The 27436-nt window shown below is 35.4% G+C and overlaps 2 protein-coding genes and 1 long non-coding RNA gene across 3 annotated transcripts; 2 read left to right on the top strand and 1 right to left on the bottom strand.

The window, feature by feature from the left end:
* Positions 1–1991: 1991 nt before the first annotated feature.
* Positions 1992–7543, top strand: LOC104881662 (uncharacterized). The gene is made up of 2 exons (XR_787614.2): positions 1992–2522; positions 7311–7543. It is a non-coding gene; the product is annotated as an uncharacterized LOC104881662 (long non-coding RNA).
* An 878-nt stretch (positions 7544–8421) lies between these two features.
* Positions 8422–15609, top strand: LOC100259513 (uncharacterized). Its single transcript, XM_002269238.4, has 5 exons — positions 8422–9140; positions 12108–12144; positions 12258–12494; positions 12614–12661; positions 14978–15609. The coding sequence occupies exons 1-5, from the start codon at positions 8839–8841 to the stop codon at positions 15458–15460; spliced, it is 1107 nt and encodes a 368-aa protein (XP_002269274.1). The 5' UTR covers positions 8422–8838; the 3' UTR covers positions 15461–15609.
* A 1099-nt stretch (positions 15610–16708) lies between these two features.
* On the bottom strand, positions 16709–19647 carry LOC100261224 (glycerol-3-phosphate dehydrogenase [NAD(+)]). The gene is made up of 11 exons (XM_002271381.4): positions 19155–19647; positions 18935–19011; positions 18781–18853; positions 18445–18662; positions 18251–18358; positions 17950–18013; positions 17800–17837; positions 17587–17707; positions 17463–17517; positions 17320–17368; positions 16709–17113 (listed from the first exon to the last, which is right to left on the bottom strand). The coding sequence occupies exons 1-11, from the start codon at positions 19312–19314 to the stop codon at positions 16931–16933; spliced, it is 1146 nt and encodes a 381-aa protein (XP_002271417.1). The 5' UTR covers positions 19315–19647; the 3' UTR covers positions 16709–16930.
* Positions 19648–27436: the final 7789 nt, after the last annotated feature.

Here is a 27436-nt window from a genome sequence, read left to right as displayed (position 1 = left end):
CGTGAAGGTGAAGGAAGTGTTAGCCAGAAGGACCCTAAAACCACCTTTCTCATTCAAGAAAGCATGAGATAGAAATGAAAACTTGTCGGATTTCATAACTACAATGGAGTATATGGAAGAAAACTTATGCGAAGAAGGAGACAATGGAAGCTTTTGAATGGCGGTGGCAGCATTGAATGGCGACAACAGCACTGAATGTGGTACAATCAAGAGTTTTTTCAATTTTGGGAGATAGGGCTTTTTACTCTATTGAAGAATGGAAAACCAGAAGGAGTTTTTTTTTTTTTTTTTTTTTGTTTCAAGCTCGGGTTACCAAGGCATTGGACCAAGCCCAACCCAAATTTAAATCTGATTGAAAAAAATGAACCCAAGCCCAATCTCAATTACATAAAAGGGAACCCAAATCCGCTCAAACATTTAGTTGAATTCGGGTTAAGTCAGTTAGCCCACCCAAATTACAGCCCTACCCGTCATAAGAAGTGCATAAAGAAAGAATAAAAGACTGGGATCAACAATCCGAAAGAACTTCAAATCATATAGAAGCTAGAAGTATGAAGCAAGATATGTTTTCCTCTTCATATTTTAAAACTATATTTGGTTCATAAGGTATCAAGAAAAAAGAAAAAAGAAAAAAAAAATCATTTTCTTATATTTGATTTTATTATAAAAAATACAAAATAAAACAAAATAATTAAAATTAATTAATAATTTATTTATTTTTAAATTATTTTATCTTTAAATAATAGAGAGAAATAAGTTAAATATGTTTGAAGAAACATATAAAAATAATCTACTGACTTTAAACATATTTTTTATTTTTTTATTTTATTTTTCGTTTATATTTTATTTCCTTCATATTTTTAAAATCGAACTGATCATTGAATCGAAAAAGTTATCGATTTATTGTTCACTAGTAAGATCAACGATCGAACCGTGACATCTTAAATATATAATTTATATATTATTAAAATTAAAAATAATTAATTTTAAAATTTTATTTGAAAATCATAAAATTAGTTTCAAATTACAAATTTAAATTAAAATCAAAATTTTAAATTTATTTTTAAATCAAAAACTTATTTTAAAATCAGAAATTTATTTAAAATTATAATGTTTTCATTAATTTAAATTAAAAGCAGAAGTTTTAAAAATCATAAAGTGAAAAAAATAAAAAATAAATAATAATGGATATAAACTAATAAGGTAAATAGGAGGCATAGGCCGGCAGCAGAAGAAGGATGGGGAGGGGCCCGGCTGAGGCAGGAGGCGCATGCTGGGAGCAGCATAAGGGTCGCGGCGGCTAAGGCCGAGCTGGAAGTGGGGGAAGGATATGGTGGTTTTTGAACCATTTGGTTCACCCGAAACCGGCTCAGGTCAGTCGGTTCATCGATCCAATTGTCAATTCCAACGGTTCGATTCATAACCGATCAGCGGTCGAATACATTGGACCGATCCAGTTTGATTTTTAAAACACAGCATTTTTCCTCTAATTTTTTAATTTTTCAAAAACAAAACATAATTTAAATGTTATTTTTCAAAAGTTTGATATTAAATACCAAATGAAATATTTTTCAACATAAACATAAATATAAGATTTTAAAAAATTGTTTTCCATTTTTAAAATTGCATAAATAAACTCTTTTGTCCAAACATGTTTTTTGTTTTTATTTTTGAAACTTTTTTTAAAAATAACTTGTCAAGATCCTTATTTTTCAAGAATAATATAAAACCAATTTTTGTTTTCTATCTTAAATACATTTATTTAAAAAATGACCAAACATGCCCTTAGTTTGTTGAGTGTTTGTACTTGGGTGGTGCCCCACCTTCGTAGTTTTCAACTGTGGGCCCATCAAGTGGGTTTGACCCAACTGAGTTTGAACTCAAATGAGGTTCAAACTGGCCCAATTACATATATGGGCTAATTCCTTTAACATTTAAAATCTTTATTTTGTAAGTATTAAAAAAAGAAAGAAACACTTCATTGAATCACTTTCAAACTAGAGAGCCCGGGCTGCTTGGATCAGCAGTGAAACGGTTGCATTTTGATGGAATAATAAATAGCCTGAAGAGTCATTTATGGTTCTCTGCTCCCGGAGTCCTTTTCTACTGGGAGACCCTCTATGGCTTCTGTTGTCCAGAAACTTGTAAGAAAATCATTGCCCACAAGAGTTATCACCGCATTAAATAACAAGCCACAAGCATCAAATCTCTTGATTCATCATCCCCATGTTGGCGAAACCAAGGTAAACTTTCTCACTCCCTACACAATCAATCAAATCCCCTTCTCCGGTTCACCTAAAGCATCCGATGCCGTGCATATATACCTAAGTTTTCCATTTGGGTTTTGTTTAAACCCAATTTCATTAACTGGGTTGGTTCAATCTGAACCGAACGACGTCACATTGGGTGATTCCCAGACGGTTTGGGCTGATAGTGTAAAGAAAAAGCGGAAGAGGAAAATGAACAAGCACAAGTACAAGAAGCTGAGGAAGCGTCTTCAAAGACAGACCTAGATTCATTAGGTGAGAATCGATGTATTCCGGAAGGCATTAAACTTGTTGATTCTTCTAATTTTACATTTATATCTTGTGGAATGGAAATTCCCGCTTTTATTACTCTCAACTGCCAAAAGATGGTGGAAGTGATTGCCCAAGGGCTAACTGTTTGTGTTCACAGCTACTGTTTGTGATCCCGCATGTTCTTTTTTCCTTCTCTGTTTTATGCAATCATGCAGGGACATGGGCGCCAACCTCGCACATGCCCCCTCCACCAGTGGGGCTGTTAAGGTGACTCCAACATTATCCACTCCTTTTAGGGTCCCTATGATTTTAAAAAGTAGTTGAAAGTGGCTTATACCCTCCTCAAGTCGCCAAGTGAAGCGGTAATTAGTTAAAGAAGGGGAGTCAGGGGGCCTCCCATGAGGGAAGTTCTAGTTTTTCAAAAGAAAAAAAACTGTTGGCTTCTTTTAAGGAGTGAGGGAATAGGAGCCCTGAACAGGTTCTTTTTTAATCCCCTGAAAGTTAATAAAGGTCTGCTTTAGCTGATTGTAATGTTTTATTTTTGTTTAATGCACTCTACTGGATACGAGTGGAATTTTGATGAGATCATACAAATGCTATGCTATGTGGATAAACTTGTCCCGGAGCCCTGTTTATTCCCTTGATATGAGAAAGACGTCTTAGTTATATGGGAAATTTATTGACACATAGCTTATGGAAGAAATAACATAAATTAAAGGTTTCATATTTCAACTGATGTCAATTCTGTTGATAGGAAAAAAGTCCATTACCATATGTGGAAGATCAAAATCTTGATGTCAAACAATGTTTGCTCTTGAAGATGGTGAGTTCATCTGCAATTTCATTGCCTAAAGAGAAACAAGCAGTGATAGATTTTTCCTTATTATAGGTTTACCTGATGAACCTAGAGTATGCATGAACTCTGAGCTAAGAATGTGGAGAGATGCTTCTGAATCTGAAGCTTTTCTGAGAAATTGCTCCGTATGAAATACAGCTTTTGTAAAACTAGAAGTAGATTGACCTTCTTTTATCTTGAGTACATGATCAATAAGGAGGGCAAAACTGAAGACAATGTTGCCCAAAGGATTGTAGTGGGATGGATGAAGAGGGAAAGTGCTTCTAGAGTATTTGTGGTCATGTATAACCTAAAAAAAAAAAAAGTCATGGACAAGGTGTGTGATGAGGATGAATCTTCAAGATATATATCAAGAAAGGGAATTAGTATTAGTTGTAATTAAAGTAGGATTAATATTACTTGGAATTAAATTAAGATTAATATTTTTTGGAATCAAATTAGGATTGACTAGTTAAGTTATAATATAATTAGAATTTGAGTCATTATTAGAGTCCTAGTAGACTTTGGATGTTATAATTAGAATTAGAATCATAATAGGTTATTAAAGTCTTAGAATTTGAGCCTTATTAAAGTCTTTTCTTCATTGTTTCTTCTTTCTCTCTATTTCTTATCTTATAAGTTTCTCTACCATAAAATTTATTCCTTGTTCCTCTCCTTACACCCTAAAAATAAAACCCCAGTCCACCTACCCTTGAGTGTAGGCAACCATCTTAGGGTTGTCCTGCATCAGTGTGTATCACATCAGAACACCAGAGGGAGTGACCCCTTGTACATTGAAAGTATTCAAGTTACTCCATCCTTGGGGACAGAAAAAAGGGCAAAAACAAAGGGACATGTAAGAAAAATATCAATCCCTCAGACCCATGCACATACCATGTTATAAATGAAGTCTAAGAAAGTCTTCCTATCACTAGATGATCCTCTGTCCATGGGTACAAAGATTGCAGGAAAATATCTTTGCACGATCTTTTTAAGTTCTCCACTTAAAAACTCTCCTATTGTGTTCCTTCTAGATGCACCTGGTGAAATAAAGAAAAGGGGCAGTTTTCCATATCTTCCAAATGAAAAGGAAAATTTTATAAGATGGTTGTAAAGTAACTATAATTCATGTCATGAAACATCTGGTAGGCAAGCATCAACTTGCCCTTAAAATGAACATTCCAGAAATACGAATGTTGAGATGGATGAGTGGGGCTATGAAATGGATAAAATAAGAAATAAAAGCATTATTGAGAAGTTAGACAAGCACATGCAGGACAAGGTATGAAAAAGTCATTTCGGATGGTTAGGGCATGTGAGTAATGCACCAGCAAGATGGGGGATTTGATTCAACTTCAAGGTTAAGATGAAGGAGAAGAACAATGTGATTAAGGAAAAGCAGAAAGCCATGATATCACATATTTAAGGGAAAAAAAGGTATTCCCAGGATAAAGCTTTATGGTGAAAAGGTTTATGTGTAGCCAACCCTAAATGGTTTGGGTGGAGGGTTTTGCAAAGCCAAGCTACTCTAAAAATTATTCACTTATTCCATGTCTGAGAGATAAGGAAGAGTGGCAAATTTGTCGGATATAGCCGATGATCTAGTGGTGAATAGTGAAATTCCCCTGTGACACAGTATTCTTGACTTGGCTTAATTTAGTGTATGCATCATTCGGTTGAATAGAAAGTGTTGCTCTAGAAAGTGTATTTAATTAATTTGAGAATGTTACCCTAGAAATGGTTAGATGGCAGAAAAGAAATTGTTAGCCAATCCATTCAGGATAAAGGCTCCATTGAGATGAATAAAACCCATTGTAGAATCTCAGTTTTATGTATCTCAAGTTCCATGTGGTCCAACATTTTGGGTTTTTCATTCTAGAGAATTCAGTTTTACTTTCTACGAAGTTTTAACTCCAGGGGCAGCATTAGATGACTTTTCTCCAATTGAACAACACTATGTGAATGTCAGCTTGAGAGTCCCTTGTGGTAAAAAAATAAATGCAGCAAGAAGGCTGTGGTAAAACGACAAATGTCAAAGAACTTCTCATTCATGATTTTCTCTCCTTTTTTATGGGTTGAAAATTGTAGGAAGATCATTTAAAATGGAAACAATCACTTAGAGATGTTTTTGAAATGAAATCAGCAATGCCTAAGGCTTTATACTTTAAACTTCTAGGTCTACTCATGGATTCCAGGTTTTGTATGTATAATTTTTCTTTCTCATCCTGGAATTGCATTTTACTCCATACGAGACCTTGCATTCAGGAGCAGATCATTTGTAACTCAGAGGTCATAATTCAATTGTTATGGCTTGGTATGGGTAACCGCATCTCTAACTACTTGCATAAGTTTGAAGTGATGCCCTTCATCATGCTAATGCCCCTGGGATGGGGAAAAACTTAGTCAAGTTAGGCATTTACTTTCAACAAGCCCAATATTTTAAACTTCATCAGTTCTTGAAGATGGGGATAGTTTGAATCTTTTCTTTCTTTTGTGTATTGTGTTTTGTGTTGGGATTGGGATGGTGTTTGGTTGGCTGGGTGTTTGTTTGGTTTGGTTATAGATTGAAGGGTTGTTCTATTGTTCCAATGATTGCATTGTGCTGAAATTATACCCTTGGATTTTTTTTCCTCTTGATATTTGAGGTTTTCTTTTGCCTTTCCACATGCAGCCTACATAGTTACTTAGCATGATGCAATACATTCCTTGAGTTTTACATTTTGAATGAATTCAGTACACCCTATGCATACCATCATTAGCTACTAGTGGAGATAATAGGAAGTTTCTTTTTTAACTTGCATCATGTCATTGTGCCTATAAATATGTATCATTGGAGTCAGGTGGGGTTGAAGAGAATCACCTATCAGAGATGTTGCTTAGGGTGTATCACTATGCCAGTTGTGGTTGACCAGGGGTCAAATGTTTTATTCAATCTCAACCCAGTGTATGTACTTTTGTATCTTAAACAATGGAACATTAGCACTGGGACACCTACTGTTGTTGGACAAGCCGTCCTAGTGATTCAAGATACAACCTTCTAGTATTTGAATAGCACCACTGCTCTAAAAGAATTGGGTGGTTCCCACTGTTTCTTGTAAAGGGGACAACCCGTCTTGGTGAGTTGAATTGCCTCTCTTGTATTGATCAACAAGACACTACAATCATAGAAGAATTGGATGACACCCACTGGTCCTGATGAAGGATACGTAAAATAACATTCTCTTAGTTTTTTATCAAAATACGGATAGCAGTTGCCCACTCAAAAAATTGGCTATTGTAGTCATTCCAACTAGACATGTGACAAAAAAAAAGTGAAATCCTGTACTTTTTCCATGCTTTAGACCATGTTATCTGGGGTTGTGACGAACATGGATATATTTCTCCAGATGCCATTAGGCAAAAAAGAGGGGAAGGCACCTCATGGGCTTCTAGGCTGTGGTTGCCTTAGCCTATCCTTGTTTGATTTCTCATGTTAGAACCATAGGGACCAACAAAAATGTAAGAATAAAACCCATGTGAGCATCTTCAACGTCTCTACCCACAGACATGTCTCATCATCCCCTCGCAATAATAGGAAGATGCAGTCAAAATGTGAGTGAGACCCACCACTTCTTTTTTCTTTCTCCTCTTATCCTTATGGTCCTCATGATGACACAAACATTCATTTATTTTGTCATTGTTCTTTCCTTCTTAACCTCTAATTATATTAGTTGGTGCCTAAGTCATTTCCCCCTCCTTTCTTGTGACCTTGATTCCAGGCTTAGCCCTCTAATTTGGCCCCATAATGCCATGGCTTACACATTAGCTGTTGTATAGTAGAGCAGGGCCTACCACTTGACAGGTCCACCCTACAGAATATCTGAACCCTGGAAATCAATATGATCATATTTGACCAGATGAACTTGTATATCATGTACCATCTGATTTTTCAAAGATTTCTCCTAACTTTTTCTCAGGGAGTGTCGGGGGATCTTCTACGAGATGAGCAGTGAATAATCAAAGGAACCAAGGTCAAGGGCATGGCAGAAACTGAAAAATAAAAATGATTCTTTGTTTGTTTGGAATCGTTGTTTGATGGTGAACTGGGTCTTGGGTCTCTGTACTGTACTTAAGTGTATTTGATAGTAAGTAAATTTGGATTGTGAATTCCAACATGGGGTTACAATCCACAAAAGGAACTTTGCCCACCACATCTTTTCCTTGAGACCTTAGCTTTGATGCTTCTTTCCCTTTCAATCCTTTTCGAAAACATCTGTGTCATTGGTCATTACAAGCAACCTTTGAAACTTCAAACTTTCACATTAATGTTCAGATAAGTAGTGCCCAGACCTTGAATTTATTGTGTAGAGTCTCTGCCTGCCAAATAGACGTAGGGGATTCTGAACCACAGGGGAAAAAAAATGGTTTTCCCAAATTGGGGCCCAAGGAAATCAGGCCTATCAAACATCCGTCATGCTGTGGGTGTTTTAAATGAGCAGCAGTGGTTTGTTTGGAAATTATCAGGAAAAGATGATATGGTTGTTTGAACGTGGTTAGCCAAGTTATTGATTCCAGCTGGCTGTGGCTGCCCAGGCTTAAGAGGGAACCTATTTGGATTGCCTAATTTGAGGCTCAGGCCCCCCAACTGTTCCACACGTTTCCTGGGAAAATTTAATTAAAGAAAAAAAAAAACACAGCAATGAAGGAGGATTGTGCCAAAAACTACAAAAGCCCATCCACTTCACTCTCATTGTATTTATCAATTTGATGCCAAAATCGGATTCAACTAGGTCAATTTAACCCCTTGCTGTTGAGGTATGATCTTGAATGTTTTGGACAAAAAATAATAATAACAATAATAATAATAATAAGAAAAGATGGAAAATGTATATAAAAAAAAAAAATATTTCACTCCAAGTTTTGGAAAATATACTTGTGAACAATTTTTTATTTAATTTTACATTTAATATATTTCATTTAGTACTTTTGTACTTTATGAAAATATATGCCTTTTAAAGTCAAATTTCCAAATATGCAACAAATTCAAATATTGGGTTATTTTGTTTAAGAAAAAAAATATAAATAAATAAATAAATAGATCACTTTCCTTGGAATGGGGATTTCAAATATTCTGAAAACAAAAAATCAATCATTTTCAGTTGGTAAGAGGCTAGAGGAGGAGAAATGAAAAAGGAAAAAAGAAAAAAAGAAAAAGAAAAAGAAAAGAAAAAAACTAGGGGCACAGTGTCTGTTTCACATGATCCCAAAAATAATGGAAGGTCCATGCCTTGCTACTTAGCTACTCCAAGAAAAGTGATAGTAAAGCTCTCCCCTCCATCTTAGTCTCCAAAAGCACCTTCTGGAAAATCAAAGAAAAAGAAGGAAAGAGAGAATGTCTATCTGATTTTAGTTCAGATAGAGATAGAGGGAGTGTTGAGAGTCTTGAGAGACAGAGAGAAAGGTGGAGTTTAGAGAGAGGAGTTGAAAACTTTGAGAGAGGTGGAGATGGGTGGAGTTACTTCATCCATGGCTGCCAAGTTCGCCTTCTTTCCACCCAACCCACCATCTTACAAGCTCATCAGGGACGACCTCACTGGGCTGTTGCTTCTCAGTCCCTTCCCGCACCGTGAAAACGTGGAGGTGCTCAAATTGCCCACTCGTCGGGGCACCGAGATTGTGGCGGTGTATGTTCGGCACCCCATGGCGACCTCAACCCTTCTCTACTCTCATGGCAACGCCGCCGATCTGGGCCAGATGTATGAGCTCTTCATCGAATTGAGCATCCACTTGAGAGTTAATCTCATGGGGTACTGTCTTCTTCTTCTTAATGCAATATTCAGCTTCTCTTTCTTTTGTCTCTTACTGTTTTGTGAGTTTTTGGATCTGGGTTTTGATACTGCAGCTGATTTGTGTAGGAAGAAAAGGGAAAAAAAAAAATAGAGAGTTCCGGCATCGGGGATTTTGGTTTCACAGTGGTTTGTGTCAAGAGAGACTTTTGGCGTCTGGGTTTTTTAGATGTATTTAGTTGTGCTCGCTTCCATTTTTTTGATGATTTTGTTTATTTATTTCCTTTTTATTTAAAAGAAATGGAAAATTTAGAGTGCTGAGCCGGGATTCTCGGAAATTTGCTGAACATGGAGATTTGGCTGGTTATAGTGAGAATTTTAGTTTGGATCCCTCTTTGCATTTGGGTTTAATTGGAAGTTATTAGATATTGGGGGCGTTAAATGATGTAATTCAAGCCATAGTTTGCTGAAAGGTGGTTTAATTTCCTAGAGGTGGTGTTCAGTCTCTGTCAATTGATCCATATTTTTCTTCTGTTAGGCATAGAGTATAAGAGTTTATGACCCCTTTGCCTATTTAGCACACCTTTCCTAGAATTGATCAATTGATCTCCATTAGAAGACCAATGCCATTTTGAGGATTGATCCAAGATCAGTTGTTAATGATTGTTTGTTAGATCCATAAATAATCAAATTAAAGAGGTTTCCATAGAAGAGTTGAAAATTGCCAATTTGGCACATAGCTTAATTTTCTTTCTTGAAATGGTGTAGTACTGTAGTGATCTTCTTTCTAGTTGTTATCGCATGTTCCTTTTTGTAGAGGTTGATTCATAACCGAATTCTATTCGATGAGATGAGAAAAAACACTGTTGCTACCAGTGTATCTCACTGTGGATATTATGGGGTATTTTTTCATTCTTCCTTTTTTTTATGACTTAATGGGGATTTTATCAGCTAATGTTTATGTTTTGAATTTGATTTTTAATTTGAAGGTTTCAATTGCACACTTGATTCAAATTTTAGAACTACACTAATAACATGTGTATTAACCATTAAGTACTGAGTGCAGAAGCTCTATACTTGTCCATCAATAACATGCCTTGGTGACTGGTTTTTAGGAAATTCTTGTGACTGTTAAACTTTTGAAATCCAGTCAAAGATCCCCAAGGACTTATCAATATTATACTTTGGTGACTGGATTTTTGTTTGAGGAAATACTTTCTGGTTAACTTTTTAATGGGGTTTTGCTAGGTGCCTTATTAATATGTATTGTTAATTTGCTTAGAAAAAATTGTAGTCGGGTATCACATAGTTTATTACAAGGTAAAACTCTATTTAAACTTTATAAAAAAATTTAATAGTAAAGAACTAAATAGGTTGCTAAGGTTCAAACAGATTTAGTTGAAATAATAATGAGACATTGTTCTAGAATTGCTCTCAAGGAACCGTTGGTTGGCAACTTTCAGTCTGCTTGAAGTTTTCATGAGGCAAATTTGGAAGTTACTCCTGTATCTTATCTTCAGAAATGATGCGTGGTATTAGGAGTTTTCAATAATAAATATGTTAGGAAAACTTACCTGTACCTTGGGTCTGTACATTACCACCTTTATTTTATTCCCTTGTTACCGTTTGTTTTAGTTTCAAATTTTGACATCATTTAGTTTAGTTACAAAAACACTAGACCGGTACAGAGGATCATTTTGGAGAATGTGCTTGCTTTGGGCAGCATCTGTGTCATGTGTCATGTGTCATGTGTCATGTTTATATTCAATTTCACGTTCTTAAAGCTCCCAGCTTTTCTACTTTTAAATGAATTACCAAATGCTGATGCCAGCTCTATGTATAATGATTTCACAATCTATTCCTTGGACACAACATTATTCCTTGGACACAACATTAAATTTTTCTTTCTTTCCTTAATTGGCAACCTTTTAAATGGTCACAAAACCATTTCAGATGACTCTCAAAAATATAGCCATGCTTACAAGACTAGCACTCACATGCAAAACATTCTTGTAATAAAAAATAAAAGTGAAAGCCATATATTAGTTATTCTGCATGTGATCACAATATGAGAAAAAAGTGAATTGATGTTGGTTGGGACAATGATGCATGACCTTAGAATTCTTCAATATTTTGTTTCTCTCTGATTGATACATTGTCTTGTGCTGAGGCCTAGTTAGTAATAATAACTCCAGGGGCAATGATATACAATCTGATGATGCAAATCAAAATAAAATTCATATGTTGTTGTTTTCCACTGTACCCTAGAGTTATTATTACTAACTAGGTCTCAGCACAAGACAATGTATCAATCAGAGAGATACAAAATATTGAAGAATTCTAAGGCCATGTATCATTGCCCCAACCAACATCAATTCACTTTTTTCTTACCATGTGATCACATGCAGAATAACTAATATATATGGCTTTCAAATTACTACATGATTGCTATAACTTTATCACATGCCTCATTATAGGGTGCAAAGTTAACTTCCATATATAATCTGATGAAGCAAATCAAAATAAAATTCATATGTTGTTGTTTTCCATTGTGCCCTAGAGTTGTTATTACTAACTAGGCCTCAGCACAAGACAATATATCAATCAGAGAGATACAGAATATTGAAGAATTCTAAGGTCATGCATCATTGCCCCAACCAACATCAATTCACTTTTTTCTTACCTTGTGATCACATGCAGAATAACTAATATATGGCTTTCAAATTACTACATGATTACTCTCTTACTTTATCACATGCCTCATTATAGGTTGCAAAGTTAACTTCCTTCATTGCTTGCTTGTGTCTCTGTTTCCAGAGGAGTATGCTATCCACATTAGTGGGACTAAATACCATAAGCTAAATGAGACAAGCATTCTTATTATTCCCACTTGTATCTTCAAAGTGGAGAAATATTCTTAAATATGCATTAGTTGACAATTAAGCATGGGAATACACTTTTCTCACTCACATCTGTAACTATATGCAGGTACGATTATTCTGGGTACGGGCAATCATCTGGGAAGGTTTGTTGCTTTCTTTTCTATTCATGATAAAAAGATTTCAGTTATGTTTGCTAATGGCAGTACAATAGTAGCTGAAATTGTCATCTAAAACCCATATGTTGCCTGTATTGTAGCCAAGTGAGCAGAATACATATGCAGATATTGAAGCTGTATACAAGTGTCTTGAAGAGAGTTATGGTGCAAAGCAGGAAGATATCATCCTTTATGGCCAATCTGTTGGGAGCGGCCCAACACTGGATCTTGCTGCTAGGCTGCCTCAGTTAAGAGCTGTTGTTTTGCATAGTCCTATACTTTCAGGTTTAAGAGTTATGTATCCTGTAAAGCGAACATACTGGTTTGACATTTATAAGGTATCTTCTTCAAAATATCTAGCATTACTTTATATATATATATATATATATATTAATTGAAAAATAATTGCATTTATTTTTTATGGAATTGAGTGCTGGTTTCTGTTGATTGTGTGCAGAACATTGACAAAATTCCACTGGTTAATTGTCCTGTGCTCATCATTCATGTAAGTATGTCATGTCAAACATTCTTAATCTTCTTTTTCCCGAATAAGAAGAATTGAGTGTGGTGGTTGTAAAATCATGCCCGTATTCTTTCTAGATGTATACTTTATTGTGTGACTGGCATGAAGATGATTAGATTTGTTTCTTCTTTGTTTGAATATAATTTTGGGTTAATGATGGAATTTAACAATTTCTAGTTTATTCTGGAGGCTTTTCTAGTTTCAATTTTACTAAGTGGCCAAGAAATCACATGCTAGTACTTCTTTTACATTACACTAGTACTACTTTTACATCTATTTAACTCTCAAATAAGTTATTTGTTAAAGCATGGTTTTTGTGTTGTAATTGAAGGTTGGACTGAGGACTTAAAGAACATATTGGTATTCTCAACAATATATCGATGTTGTAAACTTTTTCAGCCATAACCATAAACCTACATCATTCATTACTTTAATTGTTGTTTTTTAACCTTCATAATTTTTCCATGTCTCAAGTTTTATGGTAGTTTGAGACAATGATTAGTATGTATTAATTGAGATTGATGTCACTTCATTGTCTGTCTTTTTGAATTTTTTTATCTGCATTTTGCACCTTCATCCTTCACGACTGATGCACCATGCATGTTTGACCATTTGTCAGTTTGGTTCTAATCCTATTCTTTTCAACTGTCAGTCAATTCTAGGCTTTGTTGGTCTTTGGGTCTATGCAAGGACCATAAACCAAACAAGCTGTCATTTTAGTGAGCAATATATGGCCACTTTTGATGATTGACAAGCAGACACAATAAATTCACTCAGGGTAAAAGAAATAGATCCACTCAAGTCCTATCAAAATTAATAAATAAATAACTTCACTTAAGGTAAAAGAAATATAACAGTTCCTATCTGGTTAATCTCTTTTTTTTTTTTTCTTTTATAGGCAAACAGGTAAGTATGTATTAAAAGCGCTTAAGAGGAGGCGTAGTACAGTATGCACGAAGTATACAAAAAACGTCCAATGGCAACAAATGAAATAAACAGAAAAACCCCTCTCCTTACTTTAAGCTCAACCAATCTACAAAATCTATCATTGACATTGTGTGATCCTCTATATACAGCCCAATTCCCAAAAGTATACAAAAAAAACAGATTTGACTGTTTGGTTGGATTGCTCAACAGCATTAAAAGCCCTTTTGTTCCTCTCCTTCCAAACCAACAAGTTTCCTCTAACTAAATAATGCATAACCCACTCCACTCCAAAAAGAGAAAAAATCAAGTGTCACACCATTCTTGCTTTGGAACAATGTAGAAGCAAGTGGTCTGCCGTTTCCTCCGCTCCTTTGCACAAGTAACATCTACTTGGAAGAGTCCAACCCCTCCTTTTGAGCTGGTTAATCTCTATGAGAAGGAAATATTGCTGCATCTGGATCTCAACTGATGGAAAAGGGGGATAATGGCCATCACTGTAGGAGATATTCTAGAACCATTTTAAAGTTGATTTTTTACCATTACACATTCAGTAATCTTTGGATAACCATCTCCTCACCCATGGATGGTGTATATAGGCTCCCAATTTCTCTTGCAATGCATAGATGAAGAAAGGCAGGTTGAGTTTCAGAAGTTGTTTTTCCGAGATAAGAGAGTGATGGTGGTGATCATGAATATAGGTGTTCAATGAAAGAAGGATCCAGGTAACCTAAGTCGGGCCCTATTAGTTATCCAATCACGACTCATATTCCCTGTCGTATTCACAAAAACACTGGTGTTTGCTGACATCATGAACTTTTCTGTAAGACTGATATACAGGTGGCTTGGTCTGCAACTGAGCAGAGCTTGTCTTGTATGCTTTCTTGACCAAACTGATTTCTAAGTCATGGAGAGTTCTCCTATTTTAATATAATACCTCTAGTCCTTTCAAAATTTCTGTTTATATGCTTCAATTTACTAACTCAACGCAGATTTTGTGAAGAAGAGTGTACTGTTGCTGTTGGATGCAGTGCTCATCTTTTTTTTATCTATATGCTTGTGTTCTATGTTGCTTGAAATATTTGCATAAGCAGAGCTGAATAAGATAAAAAGACATCCAGCTTTCTGATTCTTGTCAATGTTTATAATTCGATCTCATGTCTTCTCAAAAATTTGGGAAAAATATCATAAGAATTCTAACCCTTGACAAGCCTTCAACCGTAACAATTTCTGTAGTGTCATTCATTAATCAGTAACTCTTAGTATCAAGAAGATTATGAGAGCTACATCTATTAACATAAAGTTGGGACTATCTCAGATGTTATTTTTATTTAAACCTCTTTTATTTTGATTATTTTATATCTTTTTGTGTAGGGAACTTCAGATGAAGTAGTTGATTGTTCCCATGGCAAGCAACTCTGGGAACTGTGTAAAGAGAAGTATGAACCTCTATGGCTTAAAGGAGGGAACCACTGTGATTTAGAGCTCTATCCTGAGTATATCAGGCATCTCAAGAAATTTGTATCAACTGTGGAGAAATCGCCTTCCCAGAGGAACAGTTCTAGGAGAAGCACAGATCAGTTTGAGCAGTCTCGGAGGAGTACTGATGTTTTCGAGGTTTCAAGGAAAAGCACCGACCGGAGAGAGAAACCAAGGCAGAGCACTGACAGGCTTGAAAAACAGAAAAACCTGTCCAATAATGCTGATAAGCTAGAAAAGTTAAGAATGTCTTTTGACCAAATGGAAAGGTCTCGGAGAAGTGTTGATTGCCATGAGAAGTCCCGGAAAAGCATTGACCACCAACTGGAAAGAGCTCGGAAGAGTGTGGACCGATTGGAACGAATACGAACTGGGTAATTCTAAAACGAAAAATTCAGGTGCTGGTTTGCTCCTGTGGGGAAAAATTATTTGTTTGTTTTTTCTTATTTATGGTTTATCGGCTGTGTAGTTGGCTTGTGGAAGTTCTATAACAACTCTAGAATGAAATGAGAAAGGGTTTGGTGTTATGATGGGATCACTCTATTTGATTCTGGTCCTGTGTCTGTTTAGTTTCTGCCATGTTAGGTACGGAAGGAAGGTTTTCCTCCCTTCTTTTGAGTTCCAATATGTAGAAAACACCACTTCTGGAGAAGATTTCCTTCTCTAATCAGATCATCGGCAATACCTAAAGGCTGATCTGAGATGGATAAGAAAATCCTCGTTCAGGCACAAGTACCTTCCAGCTCCGACCATGCTATTCCAAACGTCACCCAGAAAAGGAAACAATAACGAAAATATAGGAACCTTCACAGACTATCTACACAGCAGAAGTTGCCGATTATGAAATGTATGACAAAACTTCTACAAAAATGTACAGCATGGGGATATGGGTAATCATCATATGGGGATTCCAGGTCCATCATATACAATTTTATGGGAACAGCTTGCAGGTGGGGTTCATACCTTGATCTTGGTTCATCATGGTTGGTAGTGGTTCTCAAGCACTGTAGATCTTCATGCCAGAAAGTTGGCAAACTGGAATCCGCCCAACAATGATCCACTTATAAGACCGTACTTTTGATGGATTATGGTAGGTTTGAGAGATCCATCAATAGTTTTCCCCGCTGTTCAAGCCTAGGGTTGTAGGGTCTGAACCTTGCAAACTCTCAGATGCCAGTGGATAAGTAGGTAACTTCACCAACATCTGATGAAGACTCCTATTTTATAGCAATTTTTCTGAGGTCTACGTGCTTTGAACCAACATGTATATCGATAAAAAAGTGTGCCTTCTAGATGCTTTTGAGGGTTCTTCAATTTAAAATATATTTCTAAGCATTCTTTCCCTTTAAAATGTATTTCAGAAACTTAGGCTACTAATTTTACCCATGGCTTAGAATGAGGTGTTAACAGCAACTGTTCACTTGAATTTAAAAATTAAGGGGTCAAATTTAGGTCCTTAGATTAATGGACCTTGCTTAAGACCAGATGATCCTCAGTTCCATACACGTAAGGTATATGTTAGGGAATTACTAAGGAATTTGCATGACTTTATCAGATTCATAAGTTCATCAACAAATGGAATACTTCAGATGTCTGAAATAGAGGAAGAACATGGAATGCAGGAACTTCTAAGAAGAGTTAATTTCATCTTCCTTCTACAGAGGGAACAAGCCTGAAGCCTCCCTTGTCCTTACATGCTGCATTTGTAACTGTGTTTGTCATATTGCAGAAAGATGTGAATTAACAGTTGAAAGTTTCGGTTGAGTCTTATGTTTCATGCTAGTTTCACAAACAACTACTACTTTTATCTTTGGAATGGAGGGAAACATTGGTTTATTCCTGGAAGAGTCAACAGTACTGAGCAGAGCCTTCCAACACGTTGAGTCTGGGTGTGTGCTCACTATATTCAACTATAGCCGAGGGTGGAAGACGCCCTGTGCTGATTTCATGCACTGCAGTGAAAAGCGGGAATAGTTCGAGCCATCCACGGTGACTTAAAACCTCATAAACCTCTCTTGCTGTCGAAACACCCTTAAGAAAAACAAGGAAAATAACGATAAGCAGAGTGTCGAAAACACTTACATTCAATAGCTAATGCTGCAAGTGTTTGAAATCTAAACAATAGTAGTCCTCAAAATGCTATGGTTTATGGGATAGTTATGAATTGCTGTTATGCTTGGAATACATGATATGCATGCTACTGTGATTACTATGATTAGTTCTAGCATGGTAGATACCTGTAGCTTCTGACCTTGCAACATCTCTGCTTCAAGCTCATCAAAAGACCTGCATGTAAGAATCACCAAGGTTACAAACAATGGGCCTCTGGGCTATACTTGGAATAAGTTTTGGGCACCAGAAATATCTATCATAGAGTAACCTTTTCCCTCCATTCCTTGCAAAAGCCTCTGCAACTTTCCTGTTTCTTCCTCCCACTGCCATGGACAACAATATGGTTATTTTTTAAGGAAAAGCTTTAAAAATTAATCTATCTGCTTCCTTACAGCATGTAGTGATGAGATCAGCTATGCCACAGCTCTCAAAGAAGGTACTGTCTCTAACAGATGAGAACAGCAACTTGGAGAAAGCCTTCATCTCCCTTAGACCAATTCTCATAATCGCAGCCTAGAATATCACAAACAGTTGAGATCATACCATTGTACCCAGAATTTTGCATGGAGTGACGAGTCTAAACCATGCCCAGTATTTGCACTTACCTTGGTGTTATTTCCCATCTCCAACCCATCCACAAAACCTGTTATATTTAAGAGAAATTCAGATCAATTCCTCCATTTACTCATCAAATTTTGTGAGGAAAACAGAGAACTAGAAAAAAAAAAAAAAAAACACCAAACAAACAAACAAACCTGCTGCAATGGCCACAACATTCTTCAGGGTTCCACATAGTTCAACGCCTTCCACATCCTGGACCTGTTCTTTCATTAAAAAAGAGGTTCAAATAAGTCATGACTTCAATTTTCACCATATTTGTAATATAGTAGAAGCCCAAGGTATTAGTTGTAGTAATGCTTCTGCATAGCAATGTATCATGTTCTGATCAAACCTAAAATGATTCCTTTGATTCTTATTAGATGATTGTGGGTAATCATATGTTTTTCATAAGTTGGATGGTGTTTATTATTAGATGAATGAGGGTATCAGACTCACAGCTGAAACCATGAAATATGGAGTACTAAACAGTCGAACCCATCTCTCTGCAATATCTCTGTTCTCTCTGTATCCAACTGTTGCTTCACTAAACTTCTCCACAGCGATCTGCATATCAAGTCTCAAATGTTGAGTAGGGCCAACTGTGGAATGGGATGGTGTAGGAATTGATCATATGAACAAAGCGGAATTACCTCATTAGCAATGTTGGCACCCATTAGAACACAACAATTGATTCCTAGCAAGTCAGTAATGAGAGTGGAGATCATGCATGGGCCTTCCATTTTGACCTCCATTCCTTTGATGAGGGAAATAGCCTCCGCATCTCCCCTTATCTTCCCAACAAGCCTCTTGCATATACCCTCCATGAATTGGTGTGGGGTCACAAACACCAACATGGTTGCATCCTTCACTGCACAATTTTTCGCCAATCAGAACCACAAGCCAAAGCAAACGCATATCCACCACACAATAAACAAATGACTCATAATCCAAGTCAAAATTCTCAGAAGATCTTCGAATTTTGTTACCTGCGTGTTCAAGGTCTGGGTCCGCAACAACATTTTTGCCAAGCTTTATACCAGGAAGGTATTTAACATTTTCCTGAGAAATTATATGAAATGTTTCAAGAATTGGAACACACTTCTGAAAAGAAAGTATAACAAAGGCGCAAGTAGGCTTTACATTGTTTTGGTTGATGACTTCTGAGAGTTTCTCACCGCTTGGTAATATCTCCTCGTACACCCACATCCTCACTTCATCTGAATTTCATATCAAAACGTAAAATTCAAACTGGGTTTGGGTTCAACATTGTGTTCCACAATTGGGAACAAGAATATATCCGGGTCTAATCACCGACACATGTTTGCATGCAAAAGTAGAATTAATTAAAGACTGAACTAACCATGGAATGAGCTAAGCTTGAGAGTATTGGAGGCAATGAGCTTTGCAGCCACACTGCCCCAATTTCCACTACCCACCACGGTGACCTTAGATTTATGAAGCTGCTCAACATCTGAGAAGTTGGTCTCTGATGCGGTTTCATCTTCAAAAGCTGGAGCCATGTAGAGGGGGAGAGAGATCGAGAGAGAGAGAGAGAGAGAGAGAGAGAGAGAGAGAGAGAGAGAGAAATGTGTGGACAAGAGCAGGAGGAGGAGGAGAGAAAGGGAAGAGGAACACGAGGAGAGTGAGGAGAGAGGGAATATAAGGGAAGATGAAGGTTCAGAGGAGACGGAGAAGCCAGACACGTATCGAGAGAAACAATGTGTATTTATGTTCCTTTTCAAACCTGACGATCTCCCCTATGCTTATACCAAAAAGTCGCTACCCTTCCTCGCTTGCCTCTTTTGTCGCCACAGTGTGAACCCATTTGCCTTTTGCATCTTCCTCACCGACCACCCTAATTGCACCGCGGCTCTGCCCTCCCATATCTCCATGGGAAAAATGTTTCTTTCTTTGGAAAACTTGTTTCCAACTCCTGCAAATTCAATGGGATATCATTTTATTTTATTTTTTATTTTAAAAAAATAAAAAATAAAAAGATCATCAATATTATGTTAAAATGGAATAGATACTGGATGATTGAAGCGAACATCCTTGATAGTTTTTCCTTAAAAATACATCCTTCAATGTCATCAGGTTATTTAATGGAAACTCCGAGCTTTTAACATCTCCAAGTCGGGCCCCTATGCCTTTCAATTCATGCAAGCTCCCAGACTGCCCATGCAGGAAAAAATACCTATATGCTAAAGAAGGTGCTAAATCAACAAGGATGGCAAAATTGCTCATCCGATCTCGCCCCCACAGGGATCCGCTCTTAATGTGATGGTGACAAAGAGTGATAATCAGGGTCGACATTGAAAATGGGGAAAATTTTCTAAACCGGGGACGGAGGTCCTACTCCTCACCTTGAACCTGTCTTCGTCCCTGCTCAATTATATTATATACAAAAAAATAAACATTTATATTTATTAAGATTTTTGAGATTAGGAATAATTATCATTTTCTTTACCTTTATAATGGTTTTTTTTTTCTCATGTTTACCTTTGAAAGAAAGAGTCTTCCTTACCTCTTAAAGTGATCCAAAAAATTCAATCTCTTTTTGTTATTTTTCTTCTTTTCTTACACAATGAGTTCTTAATGGTTTAATCAATCTTCCTTTCAACGTGCTCATAAATAAAACATTGCCGAGAGTTATTAGGGTTGTATCTTAAAGCAACTATCAATCAATAATACTTGCATATCGTAGGCATAGTAACTTTAGGATATTGTGTCTACACGCATATCTCCAAATCGGAGCAAGTTTTATTTATCTTTTTTTAGTTTGTTTGTTTAAGTGTTGATCTATTATATAATTTATGTGTTAAAATTTATAAGTTTTCTGTCAAAATATATATATATATATATATATATATTCCTCATAAGGAATGGGGAATTTGTTCCACCAAAGGGGATTTTCGTTACTATTCCACCTAGTGTAAGCTAAAATGTTGAATGAGGGCTGAATCCAAGTACAATTTCAACCCATTTTCGGCTGGGAAGTACAAAAGAGTACCAATTCCGACTAGCTATTTACCATCCAAGCATGAAGACAATGCTTCCAGTGAATCTGATGAGGCGCTGGGCCGCTGGCTCCATGGCTCCTCACAAGTCACAACCCATTGAATTAATGTGCATCTCCAGGAATCCCCCAAGCCCAGCGTGCTTGTACAAGGCCTGTTACAATTTCCAATCAGGCTAAGCCCACGGGGAGAATGAGTGCTTTTATTTATTATTTTCGAGGTTCGTGCATTACATATTTCTTTTAACATATTTTTTTTTGCATAATTTTCCTTCTCTAAAATAATCCTACATATATTAATTTTTTAATATATTATTCATTTCATATTTATTTAATCTGTTATTTTGATATGTGAAAGAGTGAATATTCAACAAAATATATTAAGGTTATGTTTGGTTTCTGAAAAATATTAAGAAAAAAAAAATGTAAAAAAAAATAATTTTTTCATGTTTAGTTGTTTTATAAAAAAAATTAAAGAAAAACAAATATAATTAAAACTAATTAAAAACTTACTAATTTTTAATTATTTAATATTTATATCGATGAATTAAAATAAATAAAATGAGTTTGAAGTAACAAAAAAAATAATTTATCAACTTTTAATCTATTTTTTTATTTTTCTTTACCTTTTAGTTTCTTTCAAATTTTTTGAACCAAACATAGCCTAAATAAAAATAAAAAAAGAAGTTGTAGACTATAATACATAATAGTAAAAAATATTTGTAAATAAATAAATATATATATATATATATATAAATTAAAAAAATAAAAATAAAGCTTTAGAGTGAAAATTATTTAATTTTTTTAAATGAATAAAATATTTTAAAAAATGGAAAGAGAATGTTTAAAGAAATATGATAACATTCTTATTATTACAAAGAAATTAATTTCTTATATGAAAATTATGCTTGTAATTTTCATTTGCATCCGCTATATATTCATTTTTTAGGTTTTTGTTGGTACCCGAGCTCTAAGTTCTAAGTTCCAGTTAGCAAGAAATTAGTTCCAACAACGATCTTCCCCTGGTAATGGTGACCAATTGAGTCATCTCCCTCCAGTTTATTCCAAACACTAGCATAAAGGTGCAATCGAAGCGAAACCCGACTATATCCCTCTACAATCAAGTTATGCTAATTTATACAAGGAATTGATATGAAAAGATTGGCTTTGAGTTATGGCTATAGACAGAGGGATGCAAGAAAGAATGGACTGGATTCTTCCATTGACAAGGACATATCCCCTTCCATGTGGAGATTAGCCTACTTAAATAGCTTTATGTTGGTGCACTATCATTGGCTAGGTGATAGTCATAGTAAACCCTCAGTTCATAAATAGAGCTCAACTGCATGCCATTGAACGTTCCCCATGGGCGACGCTTAGGAGTCCATGCTTAGCTCGTGATTAGTTGTCGACAGACAATCTAGAATGCTTATCTTGTTGGAATAGGTCGTTGACCAAGCACAGTCTTATCATGTTGAGCCAGGCATCGTTTTGTGCTCTACCATCCTATACCTAACATTTGCATAGTAGCCACCTATTTAGCAATATAGGATGCCTTTGCTTGCTTCTAAACACGACAAAATGGTCTCTTAGCACACCATTAGATAGAAGTGGTCAATTGATCGAATTTGAGAACTCAGTCTGGTGAAGTCTTTATCGCGTGAACCCTTTAAAAGTCGAGAGGGGACCAAATAGAGCTACTTGGGTGATTAGGAATTTACTAGAGGACAACTAGTAATCATTTGATTTTTTTGGTCAGTTTCTATTTCTTTGTCTTCCTTTTTATTGTACTTTATTTAGTTAGTTTTATTTATTATCCTTTTGTTTTAATTATATATTGTAAATAAATGTTTTTCTAGAATTTGTAAAGTGTCATGTTAAATTCGTCATTTTTATATAAATATTTTAATTCTTGTAGTTATGTCTTTTTATTTTATAATATTGTGATATTTGAATTGTTAATTTATGTACTGTTTTTTCTTTTGATATAATATATTTAATTTTTTTTATGGGGTCAATTTATTAGAATGTATAGCCTCTCTCTTATTATGTAACATTGCACTTAAAACTTTTAATTTAATAATTTTAGTTTGAACTAATAAAAGTATATATATATATATAAAGAGAGAGAGAGAAATGCATTATAGTGAAGATATTAGAGTCAAATCCAATCTAATTAAACTTATAGCTTTTAGCAAAGCCAAATTTCTATTGAGAATCTTTTACAAAGTATACATGCTTATTCTAGGCTATGATAAAGGTGAATTCATAATCAAAAGAAAAAAATTGGTAATGAAAGACCCTTACAACTACTACACAATCTCTTATTGACAGCTCACATCAATACTCCCCTCAAGTTGGCGTATAGATGTCTCTAATGTCTAACTTGTCTAGTGAGTTATAGAATGCTTTGTTGGATTGTGTTTTATATGATCATATTTAACTAGATTGTATGAAATATCTATTGTCATCTTATTATGGAAAAATAGATTCATTGCATAATTGAACAAATATTCAATTTCTTTCAACAACTTCTTTAGTTAAAGAAACTCACAAAGTCCTTTAGTCATAGATTTCCATTTTTTGTTTTTTACTTCTCCATCTATGTCTTATTTAGTTGTCAAATATTCCTGCAATCTAGAAATGTTCTCCTTATTGTTTCTTTTAATAATCATGTCATCAACATAGATTATTAAATTTGTTACCTTCCCTTATTGATGTTACAAGAATAAGGTATAATACTAATTACTTTGTTTGAAACCATACTTCCTCATAGCTAAAGTAAAACGTCCAAACCAAGTTTAAGGTAATTGCTTCAAACCATACAATGCCTTTTTTTAACTTGCATACAACCTCAGTTTGTGATAGAGTCATATAGTCAACTAGAATATTCATGTATACTGATTACTACTCAAAAAGTGCTATTTGATAGCCTGTAATTAATCCTTTTAAACACTTTTGAGTAGTAGTTTAGGTCTTTTAACTCAATTGGCATGTTAAGGATCCTTTAAAGCAATTTTGATCACTTTGTGTAAGTTTTGGTGTTTTTGTTAGTATTTTGATCACCAAAGCAAGTCAAGACTGAGGAGAGCTATGAGGAATCTTGGGCAAAGCTTAGAAGTCATTTTCCAAGAGTGAATCCGGATTGCAAGGAGAAAAAGCAAAGAGAATCTGCCATGAAGCCTATTCTTGATGACAGTCGTAGCAGCCACTTTTGGAGCACTTTCTGAAGTTCAAATGATGCATGCTATATACCATTTCAAAGCTCAGGAATTCAACAATCCAATGCTTCAAACGGTGTGCAATTCGGAGTTGAAACGAGGAAGTTGCAGCCATTACAAGCCAATCACTCTGAGCTGAAGGAAGCATTTTGCAAAGTGTTGCGAAATCACCCTTTTGTTGCGAAGTGATTTCGCAGCATTTTTGTACAGTAAGGTGTTTCTCCTTTTGACGATGCACGATTTATGCCGCGAGAAGGAAACTTGGAACCTCAAAGTGGAAGCCAACTTCGCAGCCCTGTGAAGATAGCTCAGTGTTGCGAAATAATTTCGCAGCCCTCTTGGGTGTCTGCGAAATCTCGCAGACACCATTTTTCTCCTGCGAAATGGTTCCTGAAGCCTCCCGAAGTTTGCTACCGACATTGGGAGATATTTTCCATTAGATTTTTGTTGTCTAAATCCCAAAATACTCCTTGTAAACCACCAATTACATGATTCCTTAGTTTTTAAGTTAGTAAAAAGACTAAATATCTTTGTAACAATTAGTTTTATATTATGTTGATATATATACCTCTCGGGAGCCTGTTCTCGGAGAGGAGTTCCTTCTGTAAACGTTTGGGTAAGCAAGTAAAGTCTATTTTCTTTCTACTGCCTTACCTTCTCACTTTGTATTTTCATTTTATTTCTAAGTTATGAATTCTCTGAGGAGTTTTCCCCAGAGAATGAGTAACTAAACCTCTAATTCCTTGGAGCTAAGGTTGCCGGGGAAGGTTCCAAATACAAGAATGCAAAGCTCTGTGGTTTTAACTAATAATGAAGAGGAAGTGAAATCCTTTAGTGATTTCTATGTTTTTAGTTAACTTAAAACACCTTGGAGTTACCTGGGCCAACACTTGGTAAGGCAAGTGATTTCCCACCATGGAAATGCACTAGTTTACCCCTTGCGAGCCTCTGGGAGGTGACTTCAGGGTAGGATTTTCTAGAATAGCCAACACTTGGTAAGCTTTTGGACTCCTAGGAGGCATCCATTAGTTATCTCTTGCGAGCTTTTGACGGGTAATCCAAGGTTAAAGATCACCTTGAATGGTTAAGGCTTAGTGAGAGGCTTAAACCATTGCAAAGTGCATCAGTGAGAGAATTAAAGTGAAATCTAATTGAAGGAGTCTTTGTACATCACCGGTTAGAGAATTGACTATATGTTGAATCTCTAATGCGAGGAAATGAACCTTCTGACCAAAGCCGTGTCTTTTGCATGAGGAACCACCCCAGTGAACCTAAATCTCCAAGGAATGCTTTTCTTCCTAAATTATTCCAAACTTCTGTTAAGTTAGTTAGTTTAAGTCTCAACTTTTACCAATCAAAGTTTGTGTTTTACTTCTTAAGCTAACCATGAAATGAAACAAGACCAATTCACTTGGAATTGGTATCATTGATTGCTTGTTAATCATTCCCAGTGAACAACCCTAGAGCCATTATACTATAGTAGCTTTTTCTTTGCTACCCTAGTGTATGGTGTTATAGGTAATAAATTTTGTTGATTACTTCCTCAATCAAGAAGCACAAGCTGAACACGAATCAGTTGAGACACCAGTTGGGCACAAATCATATACTTCTTCCTTAAGATCCCCATAAGGGAAGACATTCTTTACATTAAAGTGATGCAACAGCCAATCTAAGTTTACCACATGAGATAACAATACTTTAACAATATTCAACTTTTCCATTAGTGAAAAAGTCTTCTGATAATCTATACTGTATGTCTAGATATATCCTTTTACCACAAGTTTTGTTTTGTATCTTTCTATCAATTCATCGGTCTTATGTTTGATGGAAACACCCATTTACACCTCATCACTTTCTTTCCTCTTGGCAATGGTACAAAAGTCCATATATCATTCTTCTGTAGTGCTTTCATTTCTTCTATTATTGTTTGAATCTACTTGGGATCACTCAACTTCTTCCACTTTTCTAGGAACATGATCAAAAGACAACTTGTGCACAAAGGTTTTGTGGGGTTTGAATAATCTTTGGGTTGAGACATGATTAGCAATTAGGTATTTTGATATTCTTTTTTCATAGTCAGGTAAGTAATAGTTGGGTAGTTTCCCATAATTATGCCTGAACAGTAATTTATAGATAATAAAGTCATTTAAAACACCAATAGAAGATAGCTTATAAATTTTCCTTAGGAATTTTCTTAGGAGATTTGTTTTTTGGTACTAAAGAGTGAGAGAAAGACTTCTCATTTTTTGTCTTAGCTTCTTTAGCTTCTTCTCTTTGTTCCATAGCTATCACCATTGGTTCATTAGTCAACACACATGGCTGAACTTCAACTAAGGTTGGTCAACCTTCATTGTTTTTAACCAAGTTACCACACAAAATAGTCACTTCTAAAATGTTAGCTAAAATTTCCACGTCTTTAAAAACTAACCAATTTTCCCAATTTTGTTTTTCTTTTTACTTGGTATCTCCTCCTAAAAAGAGAAATGAGAGACTAGTTTTGGAAAAAATGGCTCAGATTGAAGAAAAGTAACATCCATGGTGATGTAAAAATGCTTGGTAGTAGGATCAGAACACTGATAACCCTTTTTCTGTAATGCATACTTCAAAAAAATACAACGAACAACACATAATCAAGTTTTGTTTGCTGATTTTTTATGGAGATGAATATAAGCAACACTTCCAAATGTTCAAGGATGAAACATTAAAATAAAGGGATCCATATGTTGTTCATTGTAATTTTCTAGGAGATGAACATAAACAACACAAACAAATGTTCAAGAAGAAAGCATTGAAATAGAAGGCAAAGGTCTATGATAGGTGAGACCTTGAAATGGAGTTTTAAACTTCAATGCTCTAAAAGGCATTCAATTCAATAAATATATGACAATAACAACTATGCCAATCTAATAACCTTAAGGAACATGAGTCGTGTAGTTAAAAGAGCTTAAGATGTTTGAAAATGTGTCTGTTTTTTCTCTCAACGGTACCGTTTTGTTGCAGTGTTTGAGAACAAGTGCTTTTCATGATAAAGATTATGTGCCTTGAAGTATTCTTAAAATTCATGATTGAAACATTTTCCACCATTATCATAGCAAAGAATCTGAAGGTTTGTTGAGAATTGAGTTTTGATCATAGTATGAAAAAATCGAAATATACTAAATACATTATGTTTATTTTTCATCAAGTAAAGCCAAGTCATGTGTTTATAATCATTAACAAAGGTCACAAATTAACTAATACCTAAAGAGATAGAAATAAGAGCAAGCCCCTAGACATTAGGAATGGATTAAAGTAAATGGAGTCTCGCATTTATTCAATCTTGTTGGATAAGGTACACGATGGCTCTTAGCAAGAATGCAAGTTTCACACTTAAAATCTGAATCATGCAAATTTGAAAATGAATCT

This window comes from Vitis vinifera, chromosome 14 (assembly GCF_030704535.1).
Source record: "Vitis vinifera cultivar Pinot Noir 40024 chromosome 14, ASM3070453v1".
In the NCBI taxonomy this organism is placed as follows: domain Eukaryota; kingdom Viridiplantae; phylum Streptophyta; class Magnoliopsida; order Vitales; family Vitaceae; genus Vitis; species Vitis vinifera.
Note: the sequence above shows the minus strand (reverse complement) of the source record. Positions and strands in the feature narration are given on the sequence as shown.